Source organism: Diabrotica virgifera, chromosome 8, assembly GCF_917563875.1.
Source record: "Diabrotica virgifera virgifera chromosome 8, PGI_DIABVI_V3a".
Classification (NCBI taxonomy): Eukaryota; Metazoa; Arthropoda; class Insecta; order Coleoptera; family Chrysomelidae; genus Diabrotica; species Diabrotica virgifera.
In genome coordinates, this window is record NC_065450.1 from 73,090,669 (window position 1) to 73,117,372 (window position 26,704).

Genomic DNA, 26,704 nt, shown 5'->3' on the forward strand with positions numbered 1-26,704 from the left:
GTCTCTCCTTTAACCGTCAGGGTCCGTACATACGTTTTATTGACTACATAAGCAAAGTTGTGATGAGGATGCAAACGGCTATCGATTGCTGACACACATTAAAATCGTTGAAATGGCAACAGTGGCGGACGAAGCAGATTCAGAAACTGATACAAGCTTGGAATTTGACGGTGGCCATGTCGATGATGCTATTGCAATTGACAATGATTTAAAGAAGCTAGATTTGAGTAAAGAAGCACATGCAACAATTCATCGAGTAATATTCTCAACAAGAAGAAGCCAATCAGGTAGGTGGCATGATCATGTGGCGACACGCTTTAATTACTATTTTTGCTAATTTTATTTTTTAATAACTTTTCTCAAAACGTAATAATATGGGTCATATAAAATTCACATTTAATATACAAACCAGATGCTAAGAAGGGCCGTTAATTTTTACGAAACGAAATGTATCCCTAACCGTATGTTTTTGGTGTGTTCAGTTTAACAAACTGAATTCCCCATAAATTATTACCTTATCAGACCTTATGTCAATAATGCACTTTGGAAATGCATTCGAAGACGTTTCTTAAAACTACAGAAAGGTTCTGAGCTTTTAAAACGCCAGATGTAGTAATTTATTGCCTTTTCTAGCCATATTGTAAAACCGCAAACATGATGATAATAGTGTTGTGGTCTCGGCAGTATCGTCACGGCAGACAGGCAGTTCAGACGCCCCTTCGCTGCCCTCAAACAATAAACAACCCTCTTATGAGATGCATAAGCACGCCTTTTAACCAAAAATAAAATAAATATTACTGTTCGTTGTTTACACTTATTTTTAGTTGATTCCGTTAAGCCACACATCGGAACAATCTTAAGCGGATTAAGAAATTCAGCTGTTGCAAAACGTGAAGCAACAGTAATACAAACAAAGATTTTAGAATTTTTTAAACAAAATTGATTCGATTGTACGTACACAAATCTTTCTTATATTGCCAAAAAACACATACAAATAAAATTTGAAAGTACTATGAACTTTTAATTTTTTTAAATGTTTTGGTAACGGTCTTTTCGATTATCCGCCATACCCTTGATCTGGTGCCCTGACGGATAAACGAAGTTCCACTGTAGAAGCGTTCTGGAAGCTCTGAATATTTTCTCTACCTCCGTTAGAAATCATCTTAGGACCAGGTGGATTGGGTTAAATTGTCTTAAAATTATCTGAGGAATCTCCGGTCTTCGCTTGTCAGGAGAGTTTATGTACACCTTGTATATCTGACAATTCATAAATCATATGAAGTAATCTAATTAAGTATTTTACGTTATTTTAATTATTCCAAACAAACTATAAAGTTTTATATAAAGTCACTGGGAAATTCAACATTCTACAAAGTATATATACAACATATTTAAAAAATCATAAGACGCGCGTTGAATTTTTAATATATCTATGTGCTAGTGGTGTTTTACATTAAGAAGCGTTTACAGGGCGTTTCGATGCGGCACCCACGTTTTTTCCGTATGATCGAATCGATGCGCCAGCCACTGTTGTTCTAGTAGTTTGTATCTTGCTGTACTTAAATATAACGGTTTGCCACGCCTGAAACAGAAAAAATATAAAATCAATGTGAAAATCACAATAGTTGGCTGTATACCATAGCTTAAGAAACTCATACAGAAGTAAAAAATTCAAATTGTATTCTGGTATAAAATCGTTTATTAAAAGCTATCTAAAATGTCATCCAAATGGATTGCAAAACGTTTTCGTTCTAATTCAGAACATCTTCAGTGGATACTGCTGAGTAGTTTGAAACTAGCACACTATTTCAAGTGGTAGCGCCATGAAAGGGTGAAGTCGAGTTCGCTCCGCTTCGTTCAGGTATATTTCAGAAGGGTACGAATTGGCTCCCGCATGAATGCGGGTAGGCTCTCATATAATCGCGGAAACATTAGACATTGTTGCCAAATCGTGTAATATTTATACTGCTTAGGAAATTTACATAGTGATATAGACTTTTTATAGGAAAATTATACTTTTAGACAAATACTTTTAGAGTTTGTTTTAGTTCAACATTTAGTCCAGGAACCGAAGCTTTTCACCTCGCAATTTTTACAGAATGGATCGATTTGCTTGAAAATTTGAGAATAAGTAGTGGATGGTCCAAGGATCAAAATCTATATGATGTCGAAAGGCGCTTTTACCATGGGGGTGGTCTCCACACCATCTCGGTGCTGGAAATTTTTTATTATATTTTGACTGCAAAAGTTGATAAAAACATTCATACTAAGCAAAAAATGTTCTATACATTTTTTTGATGAAAATAATAGTTTTCGATTTATTCGCTACCGAAAGTGTTAGTTTTATATCGAAAAATCAATGTTTTTCGGTATTATACTCATTTACTATTCACTCAATTTTTGCCGTAGAAAAAAAGTTTTCCAATCCAAGTTCTTGGGAATTAAATAAGCTACAATTTTATATTTAAATATTTTTTCGTATCTCTGATGCTAATCTTTCTATTCTGAAGAAAAGGGCATTTTTTACCAAAGTACAAAAATTCGTTATTCGTTTTTAACTCCATTTTTTTTTAAATAATCATTCTAAGCCAGTCAAACTTCTGGAATATATTATTAATATATAAATAAAGAAGAATGAATAAGGCCGATGACTAAGAACACCGCTAACTTACATTATTATGCTTCCAATTGAATATCTCCTTTTTTTTCAAAAAAATATATTAATTTTTTAACAGTAACTTTTTTATTTTTTATCCTAGAACGTTTGTTAAAAAAGAATTTTGTAGGTTTTTACAGGACCTATAACGCTATCAATATTAAAGTTGCCATTAAGTCATTGAAATGTGATCAACTCAATTTGGATCCCACGTGTTGGGAAACCTGTATACCTTACCTTAGGGCATTATCCTGTTTGCCATGTGACCATCACAGGCCTTTTTACTGAAGTATGCACTTTTAAGGCATCTACATTTTATGTAAAGGGTTTTTTACCCAAATATTTTTCTTTTGTGGCTCAGCTAGCATCCAGTTTATCGAACACTGATGATGATTTTTAAAAAAATCGAAAACGTTTTGTTGTGATGTAGCCCTTTTAAGGGATTTTTAATAAAAAAATTTTTATACCTTTTACAAAGGATTTCTTTCTAATTTTGTGATTGATGGTATACAGCCAACTACAGGAAAACCTTTTTCTTTTCCTTGTGGATTTTTAATATTAAATCCTTTTAAAATCATCATTCGCAAAAAGAGGTGACTTTGAAACGGTTGGTAAATGTGGTTTTTGCATGTTATTACAAGTTTTAATTTTCAATAGCTCACTCAATTTTTGCCGTAGAAAAAATTTTTGCAATTCATGTTCTTGGGAATTAAATAAGCTAAAATTTTATATTTAAATATTTTTTCGTAACTCTGATGCTAATCTTTCTATTCTGAAGAAAATGGTATTTTTTAACAAACTACAAAAATTCGATATTCGCTTTTAACTCAATTCTTTTTAAAAACTAATCATTCTAAGCCGGTCAAACCTCTAGAACCTATTAATAAGACATAAATTAAGAAGACCAAATAAGGTTAATGAACAATTTTAATTAGGGTGGACAGTAGGGGGAAGTTTCCGATCACTTTTTCGCTGAAAAAAATAGGGACTGACATTCTTTTTACTATAAGCCACTTAATTTTTGAGCTAGGGACTATTTTTTTTTATTTCTGGAGATAGATATTTTTAAATACTTTAAATTAGCTTAAACAAGTTATCCTCGAAAAATGCATAGTTTTCCCGTCTTTTGACTTTGAAACAACAATATTTAGCATTTTAGTGTAACAAAGTATAGCTCGATTACTATTGGTCTTAAAGCAAATTATAAAAAACGGTTTTGTTTATTTTTTCAAAAGGTACATTTTTGTTAAGCAAACTTGTTTTGATAGAACGAAAACTTTTTGAGTTATTAGCAGAAAACTGATTAAAAACAATGATTTTTTCGATTTAAACCAACACTTTCAATAGCGAATAAATCGAATAATATTACCTTTATCAAAAAATGTATAGAACGTTTTTTGCTTAGAATGAATGTGTTTACCAACTTTTGCGGTCAAATTAAAATAAAAAATTTCCACCCCCGAGATGGGGTGGCAACCACCCCCATGGTAAAAGCACCTTTCGGCCTCATATAGATTTTGATCCTTGGACTATCCACTACTTATTCTCAAATTTTCAAGCAAATCGACCCATTCTGTAAAAATTGCGAGGTTTTGTCGTATTTTAAGCTTCATTACTTGGACTAATTGACATTGTGGCAATTTTAACACAAATTATCGGTGTCGGCCGGTATGCGCTCGACCGTTTTGCGCTCTTACCTGAAATCGGCCGGTTTGCGCTCTACACTCTAATACCCGAAAGTTAAGTTAGGACCGAAGGGTTAGGTCTTCGTCCTTTCCCATAGATATTTCTAGGAAAGTACCTGTTTCTAACAAAAAGAGAAAATTTGAAAGAAGTGACAACGCTGGGTGATATTTTCGACATGTTTAGGTAAAATAAATTTTGTCTATGGGAGCCAATTCGGACTCTACCTTTTTTAGTTCAGGTAAAATTCTTACCATTGGGAGCGAACTCGATCCCGTCCCCATGAAATATACCCACATTAAAACTGTAAAATAAATAAGTATTTCTGGAATAGAGAGTTGCTAATTGAGACAATAGATTATAATATTTAAATAATTTAAATTGCATTTTCAGATATTTATTAACAACCTTTACATTTTATTAAATTTCAAAATCAAACTACATTTTTTAAGCTTTAACCAAAAATTGGCTTTATCTTGTCATGTCATGTCACTCTTGTCATATTGAATATCCATTTCCTATTTTCTCAGTTGGTCTGTGCCCATTGAACTGGCAAGTACATAGCGTTTTCGAGCGGGGAAACATGTTGGCTTTTGAGCATGTATTCTATTATATCTAACAACATCGACTTGTAGTCACCATATTCTATTAAAATATATATAATATGTAAACCATATATTATGGGGTTACCACTTTAAATAGTGTGCTAAACTACTCAGCAGAATGTAAGTATTCCCACATGTTTTTTTCTTTCTAACAGTCACAATTTTAAATTTTTGCATTAATCTAACGTAGAAATACTTCATTCTAGACACTGAAGATGTTCTGAATTAGAATGAAAACGTTTTGCCATCCATTTGGATGACATTTTAAATAGTTCTTAATAATCGATTTTATACCAGAATACAATTTGAAGTTTTTACTTCTGTATGAGTTTTTTAGAAGAAATATATGTAAAAATAAAACTATGCTTATTTTTAATAAAACAACATTTCGATAATTTAGGGTATTTGTAGTTTTAGGCGGCATGACTCTATAGTTGTAGTTTGTAGTTTGACTGACGTTTTGTAAATTATTTGATAGTTGTCAAAAACTCATAAGAAATAGCATTGTTCTTGATTCTCTTTTTTAGGTTTGTATTTTTAAGTTATTTTAGTTATATTAATGTTTTTAATCTATCTTGTACATATTGTAAATAAACTCTTTTTTAGATGAATTCATACAGCTATCTCTTACAAGAATAAGAGTATGAAACTACTCTTATATATATTTTTATAACTGCGTAATAAAAAACATTTTGGATTATTAAAACATGGAATAGGAAAAAAAGTAAACAACAGATTTTTGTACATCCTAAATCTAATATAGAAGAAAAAAATATTGCATAGAGAATGGTCAAATGCAATAATTGTACCAATACACAAGAAAGGAAACACAGGATACTCGACATAACTCGAAGAATTGCAGAATTAGTTGCAGACATATTGTGGACAGCCTTTTTTAATCTCGAGTTGGTTTATAATAAAAACGTTTGTCCTATGAGCTGTTCAAGGTATGCGCAGCATTCTTCTCCAGCACAACATCTCAAAGGCATCAGATTTGATAGCGCTCGGGTGCACGAAGAGTCCAAATCTGTGCCCCGTATAGAAATATTGAGAATACAAGGGCATTCACCAGCGTCATCCTGATATTTTGAGAGATAGATATGTCTTCCCAAACTTTAGTTAGGCGACTCATCGCACTTTTTGCAATACCAATATAGACCAGTAAGGATCTGTTTTTAGGTGGATGTGAGAGGTGGCATTCAGATTTTTGCGGATAAAGTTAGGTGATAACTTCGTTAATAATAATTGATTTATGCTCCTTCTCAAATATGCTCGGAACATTAATAAAAAAAAAATAAAATATTTAAAAATTTCGTTTTTTTTTTTCTACTTTTTTTGCTTATAACTTAAAAACTATTCATTTTAGAACAAAGTCCTGTAGGAATAAAACAAATACATATGTAATTAAATTCTCTATCAGATGCGATTGGTTAAAAATGTCTTAATTTATCACCCTTGCTTCAAAATAGCAATAAATATAAATAAGGGGGCAAAACAAGCCTGTCCTTATTCAATGATTTTCCATCACTTAGGTTACACTTGGTCCTAATTCGCTTAGAAAATTTTTGTAATGTGCTAAAACCGTACACCAAATTTCATTAAAATTGACTTACTAAATTTTGCATAATAATTTTGCAATCTAAACTTTTTTTTAAAAATAAAATTTTTTTAAAATCTTGCACAACAAAAACTAGAACATACAAAGATTTGTCAATTTTTTTACATATAAAGAAGTACTCCACCTATCTAATGCACTTTACAGAATTAAAATCGAATTATTTAAGCAGCCTCAGCAATGTTTTAAAGTTATAAACAATTTTTTGGCTTATAAACAAATTAGTGCTGTGGCCAGGATGGGGTGCTACGGCCTCCTTTATTTAGATGGACTTACCCAAGTTTTTTATGTATTTTGACGCGTAGAACACGAATTTTTTGGGTAACAGTTGATCCGGATGTCGATAAGATTGTTATAAACAAAGAACTTGAGGAATTATATAACATCGATTTTTCGCAAAACAAAACATTTTTTTGTATATTTTGGGCCATTCTGAGCAAAAACTGTTTTTACAAGTTTTTTCGTAGGATGCAAAGTTTTCGAGATAAACGCGGTGGAACTTTCAAAAAATCGAGAAATTGCAATTTTTGAACGCGAATAACGTTTGATTAAAACATAAAATAGCAATTCTGCTGACAGCATTTGAAAGTTTAAGTCAAATTATACCCGTTTTAATTATTTGCATTGCTAAAAATTAATTTTTTTATTATTAAGAGGAGCGGTACGTATTTTCGGCTGCAATGCTATTCAAATGGGGATTCATTTTTTTCGAATCCTGAGAAAACTAATAAGTATTTTTAAAAAATTTAAACGCAGAATGAAAGATTACGTTATTAGCGAGGGCCGAAAGTCCCTGAGAACTTCTATAATGTTTATTTTAATAAGTTACATGGGTGAAAAACTAGGAGAAAATTTAGTGTGATTTTTAATTTCAAATATCTCATTCAAAATAAACTTTTTATTTATTCTAAGGGACTTTCGGCCCTCGTTAATAATTTAGTCTTTCATTCTGCGTTTAAATTTTTCAAAAATATTTATTAGTTTTTTCAGGATTCGAAAAAAATGAACACAATGCAGTGGTAATATTTTCCAAATCTGTCTTTGTCTTACAACGCACTCAGCCGAATATAATATTGTCAGTCAGACATTGACAATCAGTGACAATTTTAAATATTTGACATTGCATCGGGAATATTTTGAGAAATTGATTAAATATTATTGATATATAGTGTATTTGATAAATAATTGATTTAAGACGTGAACTTAATAAAAAGTTATTTATTGTGTATTATTTGTGGAAGATCCATGCAGAGAATACATCAGATATATCCTGTGATCCAAGTATTTTGTTGTTAGACAGGGCCGGACTGGCTCCTAAAAAAGGCGCCAACCCAAATTCTAAAAAAGGCGCCAACCCAATCTCTAAACAAAGGCGCCAGACCCCCTTCTAAGCTTTTGCATCAAACTTTTTTGAAATCCTAGTGCATTAGGCCTGGATCCCGCGTACCAAAAAAAGTTGTATAATAGCAAGCTGAAAATTTGTTAATAGGTTAACGATGTCTAGTCGGATAAACTTGGATGTATGGGAACACTGGAATATGTGAAGTTTTAATTGTGGTAACAGGTTAAACATTTGAAACGTCAGACTACGAAAACTGTCACATGTATTTTGTCGGACAGAACTTCCAATTTATTTTTTACTCACTCATTAAACTCTCATGGAAAAATCAGACTGGTACCAACTGAGCATTTTAATAAGTCAGACACGTAGAACATGTTAAATGACAGAAATTATGTTGGTGATAAATAGCAGTCTGATTTTTGCATAAGAGTTGAATGAAAGGGAAACAAATTAATTGGAAGTTCTGTCCGACAAAATACATGGGACGTTTTCGTAGTCTGACGTTCCAAATTTTTAACCTGTTGTACAATTAAAACTTCCCCTGTTCCAGTGTTTCCAAACACAAGTACATCAAAGTTTGTCCGATTAGACACTGTTAACTTATTAACAAATTTTCAGCTTGCTATTATACAACTTTTTTTGGTACGCAAGATCCAGGCCTACATGTAAAGTAAATTAATATTACTTGTGAATTTTTTTAAGTTTAATATTAATTTAAAACAATAAAATAATTTACCATTTTTCAACTGCTTCTACAGAAGAATCTACTGGTTCAAAAACATTGATCAACAATCATGATCATTGGTGTTCAACAGAAGGTTACTTTTAAAATTATTTCGAATTCTTAGAGCGCTCTAAAATAGCAGAGTAAACCTCGATAAAAAAGCCGCAATCACACTGTTTCAGGTGATCCGTAAATGAGCAGTGAATGGCCTAATGTCAGTCGCTCGCAAACGGAGCCCTCGGAGAACTGGCGAAAGTCCTTTGTAATTCAAGCCTTAGCGTGGGCAAGGGCTCACTGCCTCACCGGACAGTATAATTCTCTCCTAATCGCGGGAACTATATGGATAAGTATTTAATCACTTAGGAAAAAATAAAACAAAACGAAGTGAGAATGGAGCGTGTCACCGGTGGTGGTGCAGCTTTAACAAGGTATGAATGAGATGATAAGGTGTTCATTCTAGTAGAGGGAACAAAGGAAAAATTCTAAGCGAAGAGGGAAAGAGGAAGAAAGAGACTATGATCTTCGGAAGAATGGGATCTGTTCGAAGATCTCCGGTCAGTGGTAGGGACCTGACCAAGACGGATCTCCCAGGGGAGACAACCTTGCAAAGGAGCTCCTCACTAATGGTAAGAACAATGGATAAACTTACCAGAGTTTCAAATAATTTAGTGAAACTAATGTCCGACCATACAAACACGAAGGTCGAGATCAAGAATGAGGTAAAAAACTTAAAGATAGTCACCAAAGACATGAAGAGCAATCTCAGACAAGTCGCCCTCGGCAGCATTGAGAAACGAAATAGAATAGTAGAGCACACCGGTGAGGAAGAAACGACTAAGGAAACGGCAGGAGTGTCCACACAGGTCGGCTTCGAAGAGTTCTTTCCCGAAAAACTTAGTGAAGAAGAGATAGAAATGATCGCAACGGTTCTGAACTCAGGAGAAAGAGGCTTTAAAAAATAAAGGACATCATAAAGATGGGAAGAAGCTCACTATAGGGTCGCCAAACCGGGAAGATAGGATAAACCTACATGCGACTTAGTAGTGGTCATGGAATCAGTGAGGGGGAAAGGTTTCACGACCTGACAAGGAAAAACAGGAACTGGGAGTATATGCAGGAGGTACATACAGACCAGGAAAGGTGGAGTACTTCCAACTTAGTACTATAAGCACGATGACAAGGACGGGTCAGAAGGAAGAGAACCGGGAAAATCGTCAGAATATTTTCATGGTCCCTGTAGAGAAAAGGGTGACGGAAATCGACGGGGACAAGAGACTACTGGCAGTTATTTCTAAATTGAGGAAAGACATGGAGATACTGGGGACCAGAGAGGCGTCCCTAAGAGTAGTGGGGGCTACAAAGGTAGGAACTTCAGGAAGCTCCTGGAAGTTACATTTATGGGTATGGACTTTCACCTCGCGCAGGTGGAGTATGAATGCGAGGAAAGTAGGATGTAGACGCAGAAGGTGATCATGAATGAAGGTAGAAAATCCCATGCCGAATTGCTCAAGCAAATCAAGGGTAGCCTAGACACAAAGAAGGAGGCGATTAGCATCACAAGCGCTAAGAATACTACGGACGGGACTTCACCCTCAAAGTGGCAGGGAAAGAACAGGCCAAGCGCCTGAAGAAGAATATCGTGGCCCGCACGGAGGAAGGGAAAATAGAGAAGGGAACACAAACGTCATGGTCGGACTGACACACATCACAGCCAAGAAGCCTCTGGAAAAAAAACATATACCAATTGACTGGAACTCGTGCAAGATTCGAGAGAGACTGCATGCCCAGCGCTGCTTTAGATGCCTGCAGTTCGGGCATAGTAAAACCGACTGCAAGGGAGAAAACATGACGGACTCCTACTACAGATGTGGCAAAGGGGGCACCAGGCACGATAGTGTAGTAGTAAGGCGACTTTTTGCGTCACTTGTAAAGAATCCGGTCACAGAGCCGACAGCTTACAGTGCCCGCAGTATAAAAAACTCATTCTCGAAAAGCGGGGGCTTAAGAGACACCTGGCCACAAGGGATGAGGAAAGGGTGGATGAAAGCACCTAGGACCAGAACTCAGACAGCCTATAGGTATGTTAGAGAGATAAGAACCATCTAATTCGAAGTTCCTTTAAATAAATATGGGAAGGGCGAGGGCCGCTCACGACGTTGCAGAGGTACTCACACGAAGGGAATGTTATCACATTTAGTCTCTCAACAAAGAATCATTAAAGATAAGAGATCTAACGTGACCATATACGTGATGAACCGAGGAGTTGGCATCACCAGACACTTTGTTAAGAATCGGTATGTTGAAGTACAAGTTTGATACCTGATGGTGTGCAATTTCTATGTTTCACCAAATGTCCCGCTTTGAGTATATGAAGAGTATATTGACTCGATTATCCAAGAGGCTGGGACGGAGAGTGTACCGGTCTCTGGTTACCGATGGTAAAACCCATCGTCTATTTGTTGACTTCAAAGCCGCGTACGACAATGCCAAGAGAACAGTACTATACCAATCAATACATGAGTTTGTTACACCAGAATAACTCGAATGACCAACTCCGACCAACTAGAATGACAATGTCTGACTTAAAAGAGTGCGTAAGTATAGAGAAATATAATTCTAGAACTTTTGAAATAAAGGATGGACAAGGGGATGCGCCGGTAACCTGAATGTGAACGATCGTCCATGGAACCAAAGAGTTCAAGATGGGAGAGGGAAATACCTATGATAATGGATCCATGCACCTACGTTCGTAGGTAATAGTAAATACTTTCCGGACATCTCGCTGGTTTCAACGTTACTTCTAAACAGGGTCGTAAGCTGAACTGTTTTAAAAGAAGAATCACTCAGCTTACATAAATATGTGAGTTTTGAACTAGCGAGCAAAAGGAAGAAACCGAAAGATGAAGATATCGATCTAAAGAGATTTTTAAATGAGTAAGTCTTTGTGGGTGCTTTTAGCTTGATTGGTCTGAGATGCGAGGATGTGAGTGAGTTGATCGAGGATCTGAGTGGGGCACCGGAGTTGGCTTGTGTTAGGTCAAATGGGTGGTATGAAAGAAAATAACCGTACTGGTAGAATGAGGGGCTTGAATATCAGAGAACGAATTGTATGAGAATAAGAATGGAGTGGAAGAGGTTATTAAAATTTCAAGCAGGAAAAAGATAATCAATGAATTAAAGCGAATGCAGAACCAGTACAGAAATGAGATTACATGATTGAAGAGAGAAAAGTGGAGTAACCTGCTTCAGGATCTCAAAAGAGGTATCTGGGGACAGTGTTTCAAGATGGTGTGTATCTAACAGAAGGGGAAAAGACACACTATCCCCTGCCCGAGGAGAAGAGACTGTTTAATACGGGAGCGCTTTCCTCAAGTGGAGAACAGACGTTTAAGTGTTACTTGTTTCATAGAGGCGGTACCCTTTACTGAGTTGGAACTCGGCGAGGCCGTTGGATGGATAAAGATCCGAAAGGTACATGGCATAGACGGAGTCATACCGGAGAAGCTAAGGCTCGCCGCACAACTGAACCATAAGAGGTCAGAAAAACCTTTGTGCCATTTTCGAGCTATGTGTGTTGGCCTTTGATTACCTGATACGAGTTGAATTTTGTTGTACCTACTGGCTTCATTATGATGTATGATTCTAGGGTGCAAAAATCCTGTATGTATGATTTAGTTATGGCGCGCAGAAAACTGCATTCAGGCCAATTGTGGGATGTAACACTATTGTAATATAATATAAACAGATGACATTGATACCTACGAAAGGCTCCTGAATCGTAAAATAGCCGCGCGACTCATCTAAGCTATTTATTATAACAGAAACCGTGGATACGAAAGGCGCCCGAATCTTAAAAATGGTCTTCGAGGGCGCCGCGCGTCCTCGGAGCAGATATTGATACCAACAAAAGGTCTTCGAGGGCGCCGCGCGTTGCATCTAAGCTTTTTATTATAATAGAAACAGCGGAAACTGATACCCACGAAAGGCGCTCAAATCGTAGAAATAGTCTTCGAGGGCGCCGTGCGTTGCATACAAGCAATTTATTATAATAGAAACAGTGGATGTTGATACCTACGAAAGGCGCCCGAATCGTAAAAATTGTCTTCGAGGGCGCCGTTCGTCGCATCTAAGCAATTTATTATAACAGGAACAGCGGACATTAATACCTACAAAAGGCGCCCGAATCGTAAAAATGGTCTTCGAGGGCGCTTCGCGTTCTCGGAGCGGATATTGATATCCATGAAAGGCGCCCGAATAGCCTACGTTATTTGATTATCTGATATCTGGTATTTTGTTGTACCCACTGGCTTCATTATGTAGGTTTCTGGTGCCAAACGGCGAAATCACAAGCAAGTAGAAACATTTTTTAGGGGAATGGTAGCTGCATCATATTTGTGTAACAGTTCAAAAAAAAAAATTTTTCAGCGTTTAATTTTTTTAATGGATAGATAGTAACCAAGGCAAAAGGCGCACCGGCCCGATGGCCGGTGGGCCGGCGGGCCAGTCCGGGCCTGGTTAGAGATGTTCAAAATTGTAAGCGTTCCATAATAACAATATATTATTAAAAAATCACTTTAACACTTTTCCTCTTTTCTCGATTGGTTATTAGTTTTTGTTGTACAAATAAATTATTACAATCACTGAAAACATAGTTAGTGAAAAAATTATCACATTTATTAACTGAATTAATAACTTGCAATTATAAAAATAACAGTTACCCACGAACATTCAAAAGCCATCTCTTTAAATTAATTATGACATTTTCAAGTAGAACGACATTCTAAATAGTAATGTTTACATATCCATACCAGTGTGAATTTTACTACACGTAATTTGCCGTGTAAAGACAGAAAAAGTAGGGATACACGTAAAATATTTGCGAATTATGTACCCATAGCCTTAAACAAAGCTATTTGTTTATAAGCCAAAAAATTGTTTATAAATTTAAAGCATTGCTGGGGCCCCTTAAATAATCCGATTTTAATTCTATAAAGTGTATTAGATAGGTAGAGCACCTCTTTATATGTAAAAATATTAGCCAACTTCTAAATGGTCTACTTTTTGTTCAGAAAGATTTTAAAAAATTTGAACTTTTTTAAAAACATTTAGATTGCAAATTAATTATGCAAAATTTATTAGGTCGATTTTAATGAAATTTGGTACACGATTTAAGTATGTTACAAAGAATTTCCTAAGTGAGTTACTAAGGTTCTAAGTGCCACCAAAATGGTTAAAAAATATTGAATAACAACAGACTTATTTTGCCCCCTTATTTTGTATTTATTGCTATATTGCAGAAAAGGTAATACTTTAAGACATTTTTGCCAATCGTATATCATACAAAATTTAATTATCTTTATTTTATTTCTGTACGATTTGTTCACGTTTAGGCAACCAATTTTGCACTTCGATATTGTACTAACTTGTATATCTTTACATTATCCCACGAAAACTATCCTATCTCCTGTCTCAATCAAAGCATAATCAAAGTTAGTATAGTCTTCCTCGGCATTCCGAACGGAAGCGTCATTGTCTCGTGAGTTAGTATAGTTTTCGTATTTTAAGGTTAAGTAAAGTACGCCTACATTAACAACATTGTTTACTGTATAAAAGTTGTAGAGCGTATAAATTTCTATTAGATAAAAATAATACATGTGAACAGAAGGTACATTTTATAAGTATAAATAAGTATCCAGGATGTACCATCCAGGATTTTCCCGATTTTTCCCAGCGAATACTGTACTAACTCATTCAAAAACCATATAAAGAAATAAAATTGACATGTTCAAAAGCACAAATAGAACAATACGGTAAAAACAATGGATAAATATAAAAACAATTTAGTAAAAAAAAACCGCTGATTTTTTGCATTAATCAAAACTTTATCTTGCTTTATTCGAAAACTTAAAAAAATGAGTTAGTACAGTCTTCGCTGGATGAGTCATTTGAGAAGTCAATTATTATTACTGAAGGTGTCACCTAACTTTATCTGCAAAAATCCGAATGCCACCTCTCACATCCAAAAATAGACGTTTTTTCGCAGATCCTTACTGGTCTAATACGTCTTCGAACTTCTGCTTCACAGTTACCATCGTTAGTTATATTAGACCCGAGATAGACAAGCTTACTATCTGATATTCCTGTAACATGTTACTCAGTTGAATAGTGTGGAATCTGTCGACCACCATTATTTTTGTCTCAGCTTTATTGATTTTCAGACCAACTTTATTGCTTTCGTACTCAACTCTTCGTAGGAGATCAAACATTTTTGAATGTAGTACTCGAATGTAGTACTAGTAAGATTTCTTAGTCGTACTGTTGCTATATTGGACTGGTACAGATTTTTAATAAGTACCACCAGGTGCATTGGTGTGCCCATTTCTATTAACCTTCGGATGACCAAGCGGGGGAAATTGTGACCTCAGCGTATGTTTTTCTTTAAATTTTCAATTTTTAACTCATTATTTTTTTATTTGACTTTAATATCATTCTAGATATCCTCATATTTTGAAATAAAAAAAATCCCCTATATTTTACGAATAAAAAATATATTCTGAAGTTGATGTTTAGTAAAATACCGTCTATTATGTAGTTTTACGCTAATGACGTCGACTTTGCAAAGTAACAAGACACTTACTCAACATACACACTACACATTACACTAATACTCATGTTGTGACTGGCTGAATGACATAAATTCCATGCCATAAAAAAAGAAGAAAAAAAATCTTCATTTTTTTGTTAATTGTCATTTTTGACCTGGGGTCATTTTTCCTCCCCTTGGTTATCCGTGTAACAAAAAAAGGTTGGTCATCGGAAGGTTAGAATGGACCACATATTTATCCAGCTTACACAATCAAATGCCTTTTGGTAGTCAACAAAGCATATAATCATACATACTTGAAATTATCTATGATGAGTTCTCTTCACTTTTCAATGAGTTGTCTCAGGTTCAGGATTTGTCCCCGTGTACCTTGAAACTTTACAAATCTCGCTTGTTCCTGGGGTATTTGGTAATGTAGATAGGTTTTTAATCTGTTTTTGATGATATTCAACAAGATTTTCACATCTGGTAGTAGTTCCTTTTTTGTGTAGCGGGATATAAATTGAGGTACACTAATCACATGGCCATTTTCCTAAATTCCAAACAGCGACACAGCAGGACCTCGATTTTTGAAACTTCGCTTCGTTATCGATCATTCGCTATCTGTACACTAAACAGATACGAAGTGAATATGTTCCATAACGAAGCGAAGGGTCAAAAATCGAGGATCAGGGTCAAAAAATCCTAGAATGGATGATATGTAATCCTTTGTCGCCTAATAACTGCAGTATTTCACCTGGTATTAAATCAATGCCTCTGGATTTATTTCTCTTTAGCAATATAATTGCATCTTTAACTTCAGCGAGTAAGACAGTAAAATCCTTTATAAAAGGTATATTTTCCTTTTTTGTATTATGTGGTATACAGCCAACAACAGGAAACCTTTTTCCTTGTGATTTTTTAAGACAGTAATTTCTCTAGCGTAGTCAGAGGGCCACTGATTTTCTGCTGGTACCTCGTTATTTTTATATAGCTCGCCACAGTAGTTTCGCCATGTTTGCAATATTTCGTCGGTATCGCTTCCTTACCTTCCTTATCTATTAAAGACCACGTTTGAGATTTAAATTCTCTGGTAAAGAGTTTGACCTGAAATAAATCCCTTGGTTCATTTCGACAGCCCTGGTCCTCTATCTCTTTGCATCTCTCTGTTTTCTGATTTCTTTCGATAACGCTCTGTATTCATCGTTTTTTCCGTATTTAGTTTTATGTTCTGTTCTGCGTTGAATAACAGTCCACGTATTATCGGATATCCATGGCTTACGGCCCGTGGAAACAGCTGCCTGTCTATTGCAGACTCGATTACCTTACCTTTGAGATAGATCCAAGTGCTCTCAGGGTCACTATCTACTTGGTCTAAAGAAAGAGCTTCTTCTAGGTTTTGTTGAAAGTCATTGATGTTTGATGAATTTAGAGACATGACTTTTCTTATGGTCTAAGAGCTAGCAAAGTTTTCGAGAAACTATTTTAAGACAGCTCATTCTTTCATATATTGTTCCCTATGCTTTCTCGAACACCGTACCGGCCATCTGACTGCTGATACAGGTTGGGTTCATTACTTCGCAGCACACCTGTACAGGTAAATACAAAATCAGGGTGAATGATTAGTGTGATAAAGCTTAGTAGATCCGCTATAGTAATAGATAGCAATAAAAGTTAATAACAAAACTTGTAGCCAACTTTGAGCTTCACATTACAAAATTAGTTAGAATGTTACAGGGTGTTCGATATCATAATGGCAGACCAAACTTATGTTTTTTTTTAAATGGAGCACCCTATATTTTATTTTATATCCGAAATTCTGTTAACTTCTCTATCACAAAAATATAAAGGTTTGTTATGTTACACAGGGTATTTACAAAGTTATAACCAATGTTCTACGAAAATCGTAATAAGTTCAGATCCCTGTACTATAAATAAAAATAAGCACAACAGCAGTGGTTTATTGGTGCCATATTTTTTTGTTGATTGTCAAAATTTATAAAAATGGTTGATATTGCTAATTTTCTTTATATCGAATACAGGATGAGTCAAAACGCAAGTACATTATTTTCTCAGTAATTTTAAATAGAACACTTTAATTAATAACTTGCTCTGAAAATTGAAAATATCTCGAAAACTAACAAATTTAGGCATAGGGAATATTATACAAAAATTAAAGTACGGTAATGATACTTTTCGATGGTGATATAAAACACAAGGTGTTCCATTTAAAATTTCTGAGAAAAGAATTTACTTGCGTTTTGACTCACCCTGTAATCGATATAAGGAAAATTAGCAATATCAACCATTTTTATAAATTTTGACAATCAACAAAAAAATATAGTACCAATAAACCATTGCTGTTGTGCTTAATTTTATTTATATAGGGAGCTGAACTTGTTACGTTTTTCATAAAAAATTGGTTATAACTTTGTAAAAGCCCTATATAACATAACAAACCTGTATATTTGTGTGATGGGAAAGTTAAGAGAATTTCGAATATAAAATAAAATATAGGGTGTTCCATTAAAAAAAACATAAGTTTGGTTTGCCACTATGTTATCGAACACCCTGTAACATTCTAACTAATTTCGAAATATAAAGCTGAAAGTTGGCTACAATTTTTGTTATCAACTTCTATTGCTATCTATTACTATAGCGGATCTACTGAGCTTTATCACACTCATCAATCACCCTGTATACTGAATTTAAATTATTTTAGGACAAAACATTTTTTTGTCATTACTTTTTAAACCACAAAAGTGTCTAGCAGTTATAGTTCATATTTCTATATTGTCTTCCAATAATTTTAAATTCGATATGTTTACCTGTACAAATGTGCTGCGCAGTAATGAACGCAACCTGTATCAGCAGCCAGATGGCCGGTACGGTGTTCGAGGAAGCATGGGGAATAATATATTAAAGAACCAGTTGTCTTAAAATATTTTTTTTTCGATGTTGGTCCATTAAAGGTCTTCTTTTGGGGACTTTAAAACGAAGTCGGACGTTCAATACCAGGAATTGATGATCGCTTCCACAGTCTGCGCCAGGATATGTTTTACAGTTGATGACCGACGATCTCCATCTTGATCTTATTAGGATGTAGTCTGTTTGATTACGTGTTCGTCCATCTGGGTTGCGCCATGTGTATAACCTCCGTTGATGATGTTGATAAAACGTGTTTGTAATTGTAAGATGTTGTTGTACACAGAACTCTACCAGACGGTCGCTATTCTCATTTCTCAATCCCAGTCCATTTTTGCTCATCACTCCTTCAATATTTTCATTAGGTGACCCTAATATTCGGAATAACGCTAACAGTTTCTTCTAAACGACCATAGAACCTGTTGATGTCTTCTTCTTGTGCAGCTGTTGTAGGAGCGTATATCAGGATAAGGTATAGAGTATTGGTGGATATTCTCATTTTAATGGATATGATCCTGTCAAGACAGAGATAGGCGGTCAATTTTACGAGAGGCCTATGTTCAACAGTGAACAAATATAGGCTCATTAACAAGAACATAAATCTGCAAAAAAATTATTTTAAATTATTTTGACTTACTTTAAATCTCTGTCCTCCTCTTCGAAATCGTCTAAATACAAGGAACCCCATAGACACGCGCGGTGCCCCCTAATGACTATAATGTAGGTTGAAGTAACGACTAGAAATATGCCGGTGCCCGCTCCACATTCGGCGGCGTGCGCAACGGCCTCGCAAACGTTTTGTTGTTTGCAACAGTTCTGCTTCAGACATACTATCGTTCCGCACAACAAACATATGCTGGTTTCTTGAGCTACCGATTGGCATTGCCTGCAAGGTCGTTCGTGGTAATACTGCAAAAGAAAAATATTATTAGTTCTTAACCAGAAAGGTAACTATTGTTACGACAGTTTTGTAAGATTCATTCCATCTCTGTCACCAATGCTTTAAAATCAAATTGCTCTAAGCAATGCTACAATACCAAAAACCTACAAATAAAAACGGAAGTGACGAATACTGTCACGTTTCATTATTTATGGATTTTTACCACTTCTAACTTTTTCTTCTGACACTGAGCGCTAGGCCCGTATAATTATACACACTAAATTTAATTTACTTGCGTTTAACTAAATTACAAATAATCCATGAAATGTCAACTTCCTATGTTTATATACACTTTCCAGCAGTTCCAGTACACATTAGTGATGTTGATTATAGTTACTTTCGAGTATTCGTTACAAATCTTTACTTTTGTATAAAGTAATCATTTACAGTATTCGTTACTTTGATTACTATGATTACTTTTGTATTTGAGTACCGGTAATCATATCGAGAATCGTATTTCTCAGTAGGTAGGTATTTTGTATAGGTATTCCGATATAACAACGACCTTCACCGATCTGTTTAAGGATAAAAATGATTTGATTACTATGATTACTTTTGTTACTTTTGTATTTTGTAACGAAGTAATCTGAGTAATCAAAGTAGATACAATAGTCGTTACTCGCTCTGATACGATTGGTACGAAGTAATCAGAGTAATCAAAGTAGATACAATAGTCGTTACTCGCCCTGATACGATTGGTACGAAGTAATCAGAGTAATCAAAGTAACGATTTGCCTCTCGGTATAGTAATCGTTACTTTCGGTATTCGTCAGTAACGAGTACTTTGTAACGAATAGTTACTTTTCAACATCTCTAGTACACATCTATTTCCGCTGACTAGAATAGATGCCTACCCCGTTTACAAACATTTTTCTCCGTCGCACTGGGGAAACAGTTTTAGGTTGCAGTGCGCAGTGTAGGTTATGTCTATGGCCAACACCACTATTTTTGTACTTTTAGGTTAGGATTCAGATCTCTGAGTCCGAATATTGGTCAAAGGATACCGCACACATCTTACGAAAAATATAATGTCACTCAAATGAAATAAAATTTACATAAATTTGTAACCGCTACTTGCGATAGCTGTCATTTAACAATGCATGCCACCGATAATTGCACTGGTATATCCATCAGAATTGAGAGCTGTAGTTATCCAGAAAAAGACTCTAGTATATTTTTGTCTTGAATGTCGATCGGCATTTAAGAAAATACCTGTTTTATTGCAACAGATTGATAAACTAAACATAGAAGTGAATACCATCAAAAATGATATTAGGCAGTTGAGGAAAGAAAAAGATAAGGAAACCAAGGAACTAAAAAATGAACTTGAAATATTAAAAAGCAATTTAAAAGGGAATAGTTCGTCGGATGAAAATACTCTTGCAGAAATTTATGAACGTCGACAACGCTCAAATAATTTGATGATGTTTAATATGCCTGAATCCAACAACGATATGGAAGCAGTAGTCAGTTTTTATGAAAGTTACCAATGAGCCCATACCTATTCAAAAGGCTGTTAGAGTAGGAAAGAAGAGTAAGTCTGGTAACAGAAGCCTTAAAGTTGTCTTACCCAGTAATTATGATGTCCAAACTATATTAAAAGGCCGTTCAGCATTAAAGGTTCGCATGTATTCATAACTCCTGATCTAACTCCAAAACAGCAAGCTTATGAGAAAAATATGAAGACGCAACTACAAGACCGGACTTCCAAGGGCGAACAAAATTTAATAATTAAGTATATTCGTGGTGTACCTCATAGTCCAGAAAGCCACTGCGCATCCGCTAGGAAAAATATTCTAATTCGGATTCTTTGCACAATCTTACTCAAAAAGGACCCCTTTTAACAAATTTGTATATTGCCAGGACCGAAAGTTGGTCAAAAATTTTTTAAACGTTTTTTTCCTAAAATTATTTTTTTTGCATGGAACAATTTTTTTTGGGTTTTTTGGATCATTCCAAACAGAAAAGGTCTTTAGTGACTTTTCTCTAAAGTTGACAGTTTTTGACATATAAGCAATTAAAAATTGAAAAATTGCGAAATCGGCCATTTTTAACCCTCAAAAACTATGTGAAAAACTGAAAATTTGAATGTTGCCAAGGTAGGTAGATATTCTTTAAACATCGATTGATGAAATCCCAAGAGTTTTTTGCAATACAATATTCAAAACTCCTTTGTTTTTTAATTGCTAATCAAGCGTGCGCAACACTATTTTCCACCGTTGCATGTGTATGCAGTATGGTGCAAATGAAAGGAATAAATTCGTATTTCGTAAACCGGTGACTTTAAGGAAAAATCCCGAAACAGGTCGATTTTTATTTTTAATTTATAATATTGCGGCATATATGGTATACTAGTGACGTCATCCATCTGGGCTTGATGACGTAATCGATGATTTTTTTAAATGAGAATAGGGGTCGTATGCTAGCTCATTTGAAAGGTTCTTAAATTCTCTATTCAGTAATATAAACATTTACATAATTTTTATACAGGGTGTCCAATAATTTATTTTTTTTGTCAATTTGCCAAATGATTTAATTTAATAAAAATTTTTTGGACACCCTGTATAAATAATTATGTAAATGTTTATATAACTGAATAGGGAATTAAAGAACCTTTCAAATGAGCCAGCACACTACCCATATTCTTATTTAAAAAAATCATCGATTACGTCATCACGCCCAGATGGATGACGTCACTAGTATACTATATATGCCACAATATCATAACTTAAAAATAAAAATCGACCTTTTTCGGGATTTTTCCTTAAAGTCGCCGGTTTACGAAATAACGAATTTATTCCTTTCATTTGCACCATACTGCATACACATGCAACGGTGGAAAATAGTGTCGCGCACGCTTGATTAGCAATTAAAAAACAAAGGAGTTTTGAATATTGTATTGCAAAAAACTCTTCGGGATTTCATCAATCGATGTTGAAAGAATACCTACCTACCTTGGCAACATTCAAATTTTCAGTTTTTCACATAGTTTTTGAGGGTTAAAAATGGCCGATTTCGGAATTTTTCAATTTTTAATCGCTTATATGTCAAAAACTGTCAACTTTAGAGAAAAGTCACTAAAGACCTTTTCTGTTTGGAATGATCCAAAAAACCTAAAAAAATTTGGTCCAAGCAAAAAAATAATTTTAGGAAAAAAACAAAAAAAAAACGTTTAAAAAATTTTTGACCAACTTTTGGTCCTGGCAACATGCAAATTTGTTAAAAGGGGTCCTTTTTGAGTAAGATTGTGCAAAGAATCCGAATTAGAATATTTTTCCTAGCGGATACGCAGTGGCTTTCTGGACCAGCAAATTGTTACAAAAAACTAAGTTTTAACCATCTTCATAAGTCTCCTTTTTCTATCTTTTATCAAAATTGTCGTGGATTGCGCACTAAACTTCGTGTTATTAGAAACAATTCGCAGGGAGTTTGTTATGATATAATTATATTTACTGAAACTTGGTTAAATGACCAAATATTTGACTCAGAACTTGATCTTACTGATTATGTAATACATATATAGAAAGGACCGTTCTCACCTCACTAGTACTGCCAGCAGAGGGGGGGGGTGAGTTCTAATTGCAGTACGCTCATCTATCCCTAGTAGACTGCTGGAATCTTTTCCAGGTATAGAACAGATATATGTGGCTGTAGGCAGTACTAATTGTCCGCTTATTGTGGATGCGCTTTATTTTCCTCCTAAATCTGCTTTAGAAAAATATATCTCTTTCAATAACAGTATCGATAATCTTTCGGATACATTTCCCACCTCTCATTTCTGTATTGCAGGGGACTTCAACCTACACTGTACTTGGTCTCATGATAATTTTTGTTCTACGGCAATTCCTGCTCCAGACATTCCTTTAATCGAAGAAGATGCTATAAATATTATGAATCATGTATGTTCCTATCAAAATCTTTTCCAACGCAATAACATCTATAATAATGTAAACTCATTACTTGATCTAGTTTTGGTTCATAATGAAAATTGCATTGTCACAGAAGCTGATGAGGGATTAGTTGACCCCGATAGTTTCCACCCTCCTTTATGCTTTAATTTAAACCGCGGAGATGTTTTAACTGATGAAATAAAAGCTGAAGGCTTTTTCTACGACTTTAAATCAGCAAATTTTCAAGGTATTTCTGATTACTTAGACACAATATACTGGGATGAAATTTTCAGAGACAAAAGTTTAGATGATATGGTCAATATACTTTATGATGTCTTATATGGCGCTATCGATGTTTATGTACCAATGAAAAAGTTTTATACCGGCAATTTTCCTAAATGGTATACGCGAGAGTTAAGAAACTGCATCATTGCTAAAAAGAAAGCTCATAAGAAATTTAAAGTGACCAGGTTACCTCAAGACTATAATGAATTTTCTAGATTGAGGTCGATATGCAAGTCCTTATCAGGTCAAGCATACAATCAGTTTGTAGCAAACGTTGAACATACACTTCCCAGTAACATTAAAAGCTTCTGGAGGTTCGTAAATTCTAAAAGGAACAATAATAGTATTCCGAACACTTTAAACCATAATGGCCAAACCAGTTCCGATGGTCCTACCATAGCCAAGATGTTTGCTCAGTACTTTGCTGCAGTATATAGTGAGGACGAATGTCCTATTCCAAATAGTGCAAGGGCTAACACTAGTTTCAACATTACTGGTTGTGATTTATCTATTTCAGAGGTATATACCAAATTACCCCAGCTAAATATACATAAGGGTCCAGGGCCTGATGGAATCCCACCCAAGTTACTGAAATACTGTAGTTTTAATCTTGCTCGTCCCTTATTCTTTATTTTTTAAAAATCATTACAGACGAGTGAATTCCCTCCTGTTTGGAAAGTTAGTTTTATATCACCGATATTCAAGAATGGCGATAGAAGCAGGGTTCAGAGCTACAGACCTATTAGTATCCTTAATACTATACCTAAACTATTCTAGAGTTTAATATGTGACAAAATTAAGCCTACTATACAAAATGTAATCATTGAACAACAGTATGGTTTTGTTATGGGGAGATCAACTGAAATGAACTTGTTAAATTATACCTCCTTCTTAAATGAAGCATTGGAAAGCAAACAACAGGTAGATGCGATTTATACAGATTTTTCCAAGGCATTCGATAGAGTCAACCATACGTTATTGTTACATAAGATCGAAACGTTGGGTTTCTCTGATCCTCTGATAGAAGGCAGATAGTTCGTATTAAGAATTATTTTTTTCCAAGGCATTCGATAGAGTCAACCATACGTTATTGTTACATAAGATCGAAACGTTGGGTTTCTCTGATCCTCTGATAGAAGGCAGATAGTTCGTATTAAGAATTATTTCTCTAATGAAATTATAGTTAAATCGGGGGTACCTCAAGGCTCCCACTTAGGACCTATCCTTTTTAATTTATTTATAAATGACAAATAAAAGCTTGAATTTTGCTCAATTTCTTCAATTTGCTGATGACCTTAAATTATTTCACATAATTACCTCTGATTTTGATCACTACAATTTGCAATCAGATCTTAATGGTCTTGTGGAATGGTGCTCACTTAATGGTATGGACTTGAATGCAAACAAATGCCATGCTATAACTTTTACTCGACTAAGACACTTTGAGAATAATTCTTATTATATACGGGACACTAGGTTACAATTAGTTGACTCAGTTATAGATCTGGGTGTTATTCTTGATACTAACTTGAATTTCAACCTACACATTAATAGCATGGTTTCTAAGTCATTAAAGATGCTTGGCTTTGTTAAAAGATGCAGCTATGACTTTACGACTGGTCGTTCTTTAAAATTTCTTTATTGTTCTTCGGTTAGACCACATTTAGATTATGCATCATGTGTTTGGTCACCTCAATATAACTGTCACATTAATAAAATCGAACAAGTTCAGCGTAAATTCTTACGTTATTATGCTTAGAAGATGCATCTCACTGGTCAAAGTTATGAGTCTTTACTGCAAATTATTCGACATGACTCATTACAGAGTCGTCGTCAACATAAAGATCTTTGCTTCTTATATAACTTAATTCATGGTCATAAATTCTGTATCTCACTCTTAAATAAGATTGGTCTACATGTACCTTCAAGAACCACCCGTTCTGTGACCACCTTCCACGAAGTCATTAACCGCACAAACTATGGTTCAAGTTCCTATCTTTGTAAAACTATTAAATTAGCAAACACATTATCTCCGCATGTTCATTTCTTTGTGAACGACTTTACTGCGTTTTCCACACAATTACATTTATATTTAACTTAATGTTCTAATTTCAAAACTGATTTGTCAATTACTGATATTGTCTTTGTTTTAGGATAAGTTGTATTTGTCAATTTCAAAATGTTCTAGCTCTCAATTGTTAAATGAGAGCAAGTAATTAATACTAGATCTTATTTTTTTCTAATTTGTGTGACATTTTAATTGTATCATGTACTAATGGACTTCGGTCCGTAAATAAATAAATAAATAAATAGATTAGTCTCAAAATTTCAATAATTTCATATCATTACCCCAACTCTAAATTTTAATTAATAACGGCGTTAATTGTAATTATTAAAGTTTATCGAAATCACATTTTGAAGTCTATAAAACAGTCCATAATAACAAAATTATGTACATTAACAACTAGCCTTGTTTTCATCAATACAGGGTGTTTTTAAACGAGTATGGCAAACTTTAAGGAGCAATTCTGCATGTAGGCAAATGAAATTTGGTGGGTTTTAAGAGGTAGTTATTGTGCATTTTTTGATATACAGTTCAGAATTTTATGTTCATCATTGGCGCATATAAGGGTCACATTACCCGCATGTGCGCCAATAGTGAATATTAAATTCCTAATTTGCATATCAAAAAATGCGCAAAATCTACCTCTTAAAACCCAACAAATTTCATTTGCATATCCTAATCGGTTTTAGAGCAATAAATAAATCGTCAGTTTATAAGAAAAATTTCAACACCCCCTATATCGGAAACGAAGCATTTTCGGACATACACTTATAAAGCAAACTGTCATTTTTTCATGCAGAATATTACTCCTTAAAGTTTACCATGTTCATTTAAAAACCCCCTGTATTGATGAAAAACAAGGCTAGTTGTTAACGTACCTAACTTTTTTATTATCCAACATAAGCGAATGAATCAAAAAACAAAATGTTAAGAAAACCTGAGGCTATTGGGACCGTGCAAGTTCGGCAAAGCGACCCCTATTTCTACGCTCTATACTAAAATTCGCACTTTTAATTATATTGGCCAATTATATTAGTCCTGGTTACTGGATAGTTGTCAAGGCCATAGTCCAAAAAAATAATAAGAAGAAAAAATAAGATTCAGGTTATGTTATGAAAACGTCAACAATTGTATGTAGTAAATAAAATCAGTTATTAAAATGCAGTACTGCAAGCAAAATAAAATTAATTAAATTTACCTTTATATAATAACTGCATATCATATCAATATTGTGGAGCAATATATAATTTTTCTGCTTCACTGACAGAAGGTATAAATATACGTCAATTTGACAATTTCAATTGACAATATGAATTATTTAAGATAGTTGCAATATTTCTACGCGACTCGCGCAGGGTCGTTTCTCGTTTCCCCTTCCAAGTACTTGCACA

General features: G+C 34.6%; 1 protein-coding gene across 1 annotated transcript in view; it reads right to left on the minus strand.

Annotated features, from left to right (window-relative positions):
• Nucleotides 1-1,290: 1,290 nt before the first annotated feature.
• The window catches only part of LOC126889845 (E3 ubiquitin-protein ligase Ubr3), a 171,462-nt gene continuing 146,048 nt past the window's right edge, over nt 1,291-26,704 (minus strand). Inside the window, exons 26-27 of the mRNA XM_050658529.1 lie at nt 18,771-19,042; nt 1,291-1,582 (exon numbers count right to left, since the gene is read on the minus strand). Coding sequence (XP_050514486.1) covers nt 1,465-1,582; nt 18,771-19,042 — 390 coding nt within the window. The 3' untranslated portion in view covers nt 1,291-1,464. The remainder of the gene's footprint in view (nt 1,583-18,770; nt 19,043-26,704) is intronic.